Raw genomic sequence first — 7,512 nt, 5'->3', positions numbered from 1 at the left:
TTCTATGTGTTATAAAAACTGCTTTCCCGTGGCGGTTCTGACGAAATTCTACAAGTTAGGCTACATTTAGGAGGTTAGTTAGTTCCTTCTTCTGCATATCGGGGTTTCAGTCCATTTTCCAGGACTGAAACCGAGGGACAAGGCAGAAGCTAAAAAGGCAAGTCAGCTATAGCCTGTTTAGCTACGGAACTAAAGCAGGGACAGCCATGGAGCCCAAGCACAAAGAGTTGCTAGACCAATGCCACCAGAACTTAGTGGAGTCCGTCACCGACGCGGAGCGGCTGATCGAGCTGCTACTGCTCTCGGGCACCCTGAGCCCGCTGGACCGGTTCGAGTTGGACCAGAACTGCTCCTCGTCCAGCGGGGAGAAAGTGGACCAGCTTCTGAAGATGCTGAGGGACAAGGAGAGCGACCATTTCCCGGACCTGTGTGTGGCCCTGGAGAAGGCGTACCCCGACCTGTATGCTGCCCTCTTCACCCACGGTGGAGGCGGACCCGTGGACCACGTCTCGTCTGGTGAGAAATGCATGAGACGCATGCATGCATGCATGCAACCCTTTATGCATGCAACCCTTTATGCATGCGACCCCTTTTACCCCCCGAGTCTAGCGGTGCAACACTCTCGCAGGAGTGGAGAGAGAGTGGACTATGCACAGTACCCCAGGTCAATCTAATGCACTCACTCTGGGAGGTCCCCTGTGTGTGTCTGTGTGTGTGTGCGTGTGCGTGTGTGTGTGTGTGTGTGTGTGTGTGTGTGTGTGTGTGTGTGTGTGTGTCTGTGTCTGTGTGTGCAACACTTCTGTCCCGTACACCTTCTGCTCTTATGCATCATTGAATAGGCTAGGCATTTTTTTTTATTTTTTTTTTATCATTGATGGATCAGGCCATGTTGACATCAAAGGGGTATGGAAGTCTGTTATTGTCCATGCGAAGTTTGAGGACACAGGAAGCCAACACGCAATTCTAATAACATGTCAATGGACTCTTGATCTGCGAGCTGTTTTCCTACCTCGTATGTCCTGCCCAGTGTACAGGTTACACACCAAGAAGTTATAACACAATTAGACTGATGTCGGCTGTTGTAATGCACATAATAGGCCTCCTCCAGTGGTTAAGTCATAAAGCACATTGAGGGCTGCTCTATCCACCGTGTTAGGTGCATTACAGCTGCAGACATGGGCCTAATTGTGTCATAACTTGTGTAATAATGTATTTCAACTTAAGGGATTTTTTTTACTAACCCTTACCCTGCTGATCAAAACCAACTCTATTCCATACAGGCTTGCGTTGACAGCCATACTGTACACAGTTCAGTGTGGATTCCCTGAGTCAGCTGTCTTTCACATAACTAACCATACATCTAACAGACTCTCAGCCTAAAAGAGTCATGCTTCAGGTGTTGTTTTTTTGCGTTGGTATTGCATGGCAAGGTCTTGTTAGTGCATGCTAGGTCTTGTCTCTCTCACTCTCCCCCCCCCCCCCCCCCCTATCAGGCTAATGTCGATGTGTCATCTAACTGTAGCGAAATAAATCCATAGTCAACCACACTTATGTGAATGAGTGTTTCCAAAACCCACATTTGTTTTATCAATGGGTGCGCTTGGCATAAATAAGCCATTTGCATTTCATATGTTGCAAACCCAAGTGCTTCCTCTTAGTGAAACAGAGCCTGACTTGTTTCCATAGCAACGGGCTTGCCCGACTGGTGTGCGGTTCCTTGTCGACCTGTGCATGTATGCTTATAACCCACGCCTTCACATCATAACGTGGCACCAGTCAATCCTCTCCCATGTACAGTGAAAGACCAGGTATTGTCCCACATTTGATGTGTTTGCGTCGTCTTTCTATGGTCTGAATGGCTAGCTTCGTTCATTCAGCCAGTAGCAGGTAGTGTGTTCGTTGAGGACCACTGGTCGTGTAGGAGAACATTGTGTCTGTCAGTAACCGATCTGAAGTCAAATAGGCCAGCACCAGCACCATATGAAACAGAAAGGATGGATAGGCACACTTTGTTTCGGTAAGAATGCTGTTGGGATCCATCATTGAGCAATATGTACAATCTGCATTGGGTGCTTTCAAAAGACAAGTAGGCCTATCTAACCCAGCTCCTACACCATCAGCCACGTGAGGTATTTGGGGGGGGTGACAAAATCGAATAAGTGTTTTTCTTAGGTCTGACAGTTCCAAGAACCCAGTATCAAACCCCACTAAAGCTACCCCTACCCCCCTGTCAAATATAGCCCCCCCACCCCAAATATGATCCATATACTGTAGGTTCTATATGATCTGAGCAGCATTGTTGTATATTCTTCCTAATCGGCCTGTGTTTATTCATCAGAAATGACCTCTCGTCTCCCCCCTGTAAGCCCCCCCCGAGAGACGTATTATCATTATCACGGCCCCTCTGCTCTCTGCTGCCTGCCTCGGTTTTTAAGTTGAGTTTTTTTTTTTTTCATGCTTTTCATTATCTTTAGTGCAGTGATTTGGGCTGACGCGATTACTGCGTTTACCCGTGCTGGTGAGAGACTGGATACGAGTCCCCTTCGGGCATTAGACGGAGAGAGAGAGAGAGAGACAAGAGCGTAGGGTTGAACACTACCGAGCTTGTGTGCGCGTGTGTGAGACTGTGAGAGAGAGAGAGAGAGCGCACGTGTGCGTTAGTGAAATTGTGTGTGTGAGGGTGAATGCATGTGTCAAAATATGGTGCGAGTGAGAGAATGTGAGCATGTGTAAGAGATGAGCTCGACTCATCCTCCCTTCCTCCTCATCCTCTCACGCTGCCTGCCTTTGCACGTCCTCCGCTTGGCTCACAGGCAGACTCTTGCCTAACCTTACCGACAGATATGCCCCATACACACACACACACAGAGAGACACATAGCCTACAGTACACTGTACTTAAACACGCAGACACACCCTCTCGGGGAGACACGTGCACACACACACACACACACACACACACACACACACACCAATGTACACACACACCACAGGCACAGCAGTGGAGGAGGAGCAGAGATGGTTCAAAGCTTGCCTTTGCCAACCCCCCAGTATGGTCGAAAAATACAGTTGTTTTTTTCCCCATCATTTGCCTGTGAAGACGCTAACATGTGATGTGTGCTTCAATAATGTTGTTAATAGCGGTGTAACGTCAATGAATCAAATCAGCGCATCGAAAGTGGGCGCATGAGAATTAGACTTGTAGCTAATTACGTTGGGCCTTCTATACAGACGAGAGAGCATGCTACTGCACTCTAAGCTCATTTAATAATCGAACAGATTTCATGCCGTGAATTGTCCTCTTCCCCCTGCACTGCATTAGTTCTACAGTACCTGCACATCCTGTCTCTGCTCACTGTGACATTGATTTTAACGCACAATGAGAGGGGTGGTGTGACGCAACGGTCTCTGACAAGATGCAGCGTCCACATCTTTAGTTCTCGTGCCTCTCCCTCTCTCTCTCTCTCTCTCTCTCTCTCTCTCTCTCTCTCTCTCTCTCTCTCTCTCTCTGACTGGGTTAATTGGTTACTCCTCTGTGCTGAAGAAGCTCAGAGAAGGGGAGGGAGAGTGGGGGGAGGGTGAGAGAGAGGGGTGGAGGGAGAAGAGAGGGGGAGAAAGAGAAGGGGGGAAGGATAGAGGAAAAGGGGGGGAGAGAGAGAGAGAGAGAGAGAGAGAGAGGGAGTGTGGGAGAGAGACAACAGGCCTTTTGTTTTGAAGTTGAGCCCAAAGTGCCTCGTCAGCAGCTTCTCTCTCTGTCCAGCCCAGGACCGCGGGGGGGCGGCTGTCTGTCAGTCACCCAGCATCCTACTGCCATAGATTATGAATGAATGAATGAATGGTCTTTATTGTCATTGATATAGTACAGGTACCAAACAACGAAATTTGGGAGGGGGGGCTCCCCTGGTGCTAGGGAAAAAAAATACTAAAAACAAGAAGGGAAAAGAGCTGGTTTACATAAATAAAGGCTATGTACACTATCCACTATACTATACTATACAAATAAAACACTGTGCTGTACTCTATGCTATGCTATACCTATTCTAACATTTCCTATTCTCTGAACCTTATGTACCCTAGGGTTGTCATATTGCACATAGTGTTATTGCACATTCATTTAAAGTGTCGCAGTTTGCAGGTTTGAAATGTACACAGTTGTGTTTCAGTATTACACTTGATTTCAATCTAGTAGCTGCCATCAATTTGTCTAGATTGTCCAGGGCCTAGAACCTAGGTCTTTGCTGTGTTCAGGGCCTGAATGGCCCTGGGGTAGAAGCTGAGCTTCAGTCTGTTTGTCCTTGCGAACATGGTCCTGAACCGCCTGTTCGAGGGCAGCCGAGCAAAGTGTTCGTACCCAGGGTGGGATGGGTCTCTGGAGATCTTGGAGGCCTTCCTGAGGCAGCGTGTGTTGTACAGCTCTTCCAGAGAGGGGAGGGGGGCGCCGGTGATCTTCTGGGCCGATCTCACGACTCTCTGTAGCGCATTCCTCTCTGCGGCTGTGCAGCTGGAGAACCAGATGCAGATGCAGTAGGTGAGGATGCTCTCCACTGCGCAGCGGTAGAAGGTCACCACCAGCATCTCCTGTCCGATGTGGTCTTTCCTGAGGACTCTCAGGAAGTAGAGCCGCTGTTGTGCCTTCTTGATGATGGCTGCTGTGTTGATCTTCCAGGACAGGTCATCCTGTATGTGCACCCCCAGGAATCGGAGGGTTGAGACTCTCTCCACGCTCCCTCCATCGACGAGCAGGGGCTGGACCTCAGATTTTTTCCTCCTGAAGTCCATGATTAACCATGAGGGTAGACATCCTACTGGGTAGATAAACCATGAGGGTAGACATCCTACTGGGTAGATAAACCATGAGGGTAGACAGGATGAATTATGCCACTGTGACAAGGTGTCACTACCAGCACGCTTAAACATACCTCCTGGGTCTGGCTAGCTTAAACCTCCCTCTCTCTCTCTCTCTCTCTCTCTGCTGCTCTCTCTCCTCCCAGCCATCCATCCACCCCACCCCCTCTCTCTCATCATGTGTGTCTGTAGATTAGGCCATAAATCTATCCACTGTTACCCCAGCATGGCTGCTACACCTGATTGATGGCATCTCATAGCCCTTATTTTATACGAGCTGTCACTTTGCGTTTTATTACTTTGCAGTGCAGTAGTATATATATATATCCACCATAAACAGGTTACACCGGAAATGGGTATAGAATGAATTACTCTTTTGTGAAAGACTTACTCTTTTGTGAAAGACTGTAAACGTTTTCCTTTATAGTAATGTTTATTTCACAGTAATAACCTGAGTCAGGCCTACATGTGTGTTTGGAAATCGAAAAAGCACCAGTACCAGTACTTTGAGTGCCATTCAGAACCAGATAATAACCACATTTAATGACACTATAATTATCATAATATTACTTTCCACTGCATAATAATAACTAGTATAAATACCAGTGGAACAGTACCGTTCAGTAGAGGTCCTATCATACGATAGAAGACGCTGCATGTTGAAGTTGTGTAGCAAGCATTTAGTGTTCAGGTTTGCTTTCAATCACTTGGAGATTAATTGTAACAGACTTTTAAACCAGGGGTGCTCTTTGCATCCCACTGTATGTAGTCACTCATTTTATTATTATTATTTTTTTCTTTTTCTGAGTGCAGTCGCGCTCATATATATATATATATATTTTTTATTGGACAGTGAAGACAGACAGGAAAGTAAGGAGAAGAAGGAAGAGAGGGCATGTCAGCAGGGCATGGGCCGGATTCGAAACCCATGCCAACATGGGCATATACGTGTGCACTGTAGACCGCGGTGCTGGACCACCGGACCACCGGACCACCCCAGGCCACATGTAGTAGTCACTCATTTGGGTCGATAAAGCCATCAAGCCTAATGAGAGATTGACCCGCGTGTTTTGACACAAGCGGGGTCATTTCTGTGTCACTGTCCCAATTTAACTCTATCGACCTCTGATAGCCCATTTGTGGTGTGAACACATCTCTCCATTCAGTGCAGGCGGGTCATGCTAGTTTAGAAGTGGGGAAATGCATCAGGCACCGGCTTCACTTCAGAAGTCCCAAATGGGGAAGAAGTGGATGACAGCATTAGGCCTCTGCTGAGATGTTCAGGGTAAGGAATACCAAAGCCCTGAGTTGTTTTATCAGCCCATGTTACTTCTGGTTTCTCTTCTCCTGGCTCCTCTCCTCTCCTCTCCTCTCCTCTCCTCTCCTCTCCTCTCCTCTCCTCTCCTCTCTTCTCCTGGCTCCTCTCCTCTCCTCTCCTCTCCTCTGCTCTCCTCTCCTCTCCTCTCCTCTCCTCTCCTCTCCTCTCCTCTCCTCTCCTCTCCTCTCCTCTCCTCTCCTCTCCTGGCTCCTCTCCTCTGCTCTCCTCTCCTCTCCTCTCCTCTCCTCTCCTCTCCTCTCCTCTCCTCTCCTCTCTTCTCCTGGCTCCTCTCCTCTCCTCTCCTCTCCTCTCCTCTCCTCTCCTCTCCTCTCCTGGCTCCTCTCCTCTCCTCTCCTCTCCTCTCCTCTCCTCTCCTCTGCTCTCCTCTCCTCTCCTCTCCTCTCCTCTCCTCTCCTCTCCTCTCTTCTCCTGGCTCCTCTCCTCTGCTCTCCTCTCCTCTCCTCTCCTCTCCTCTCCTCTCCTCTCCTCTCCTGGCTCCTCTCCTCTCCTCTCCTCTCCTCTCCTCTCCTCTCCTCTCCTCTCCTCTCCTCTCCTCTCCTCTCCTCTCCTCTGCTCTCCTCTCCTCTCCTCTCCTCTCCTCTCCTCTCCTCTCCTCTCCTCTCCTCTCCTCTCCTCTCCTCTCCTCTCCTCTGCTCTCCTCTCCTGGCTCCTCTCCTCTCCTCTCCTCTCCTCTCCTCTCCTCTCCTCTCCTCTCCTCTCCTCTCCTCTCAGTCTTGACGCTGTGTAGTCTCGATGTATCAGCCAGGAGGCAATGCTGTGGAACAGGACTTAATTACCATTAACACGTGTTCCTCTCTGCTTCATAATTACCCTGGGAGGCAGAGGAAATGCCACAGTATAAATGCTGCTAGTGTGGTGAGGTCATGGAAATCTCCTCACCCCCCTCACCCCACCACCCTCTCCCTACTTACCCCTCTCTTTCCTTCTCCCCTAGCACTGTCCTCTTGTACCCCTTCAGTCTTCCTCTCTTCTCCTCTCCTCTCTGTCTCTCTGTCTCTCTGTCTCTCTCTCTCTCTCTCTCTCTCTCTCTCTCTCTCTCTCTACTCCTTGCTTTCTCATTTTTCCTCCACCCATCTGTCTACCTTTCTCTCTGCTGTCGCTTGCCCCCCCTCACCCCCCAGTAAGGCAGTCAGGGGGAGTTCTAGGACTGGAGAGTGCCTCTCCTTGCCAAAGGGACGAGAGAGAATTGTATCTATATCCATCAATGCTCAGCCACTTAGCCTTAACCCCTTAAGTGTTCAGACTTCAGAGAGCGGACTAGATAGGCGAGAGCTATACGGTTGTGTCTGGGGCGGCTGTGGCTCAGGAGGTAGAGCCGGCGTCTAAACA

At 49.1% G+C, this 7,512-nt stretch overlaps 1 protein-coding gene across 1 annotated transcript in view; it reads left to right on the top strand.

Annotated features, from left to right (window-relative positions):
* Positions 1-206: 206 nt before the first annotated feature.
* Positions 207-7,512, top strand: part of dlg5a (discs, large homolog 5a) — a gene marked incomplete at its 5' end in the record, with an annotated part of 56,169 nt that continues 48,863 nt past the window's right edge. The window contains one exon of the mRNA XM_080550407.1: positions 207-516. Coding sequence (XP_080406533.1) covers positions 207-516 — 310 coding nt within the window. The remainder of the gene's footprint in view (positions 517-7,512) is intronic.

The sequence above is a fragment of the Nansenia antarctica genome, assembly GCF_963989245.1.
Source record: "Nansenia antarctica genome assembly, chromosome: 1".
In the NCBI taxonomy this organism is placed as follows: Eukaryota; Metazoa; Chordata; class Actinopteri; order Argentiniformes; family Microstomatidae; genus Nansenia; species Nansenia antarctica.
Note: the sequence above shows the minus strand (reverse complement) of the source record. Positions and strands in the feature narration are given on the sequence as shown.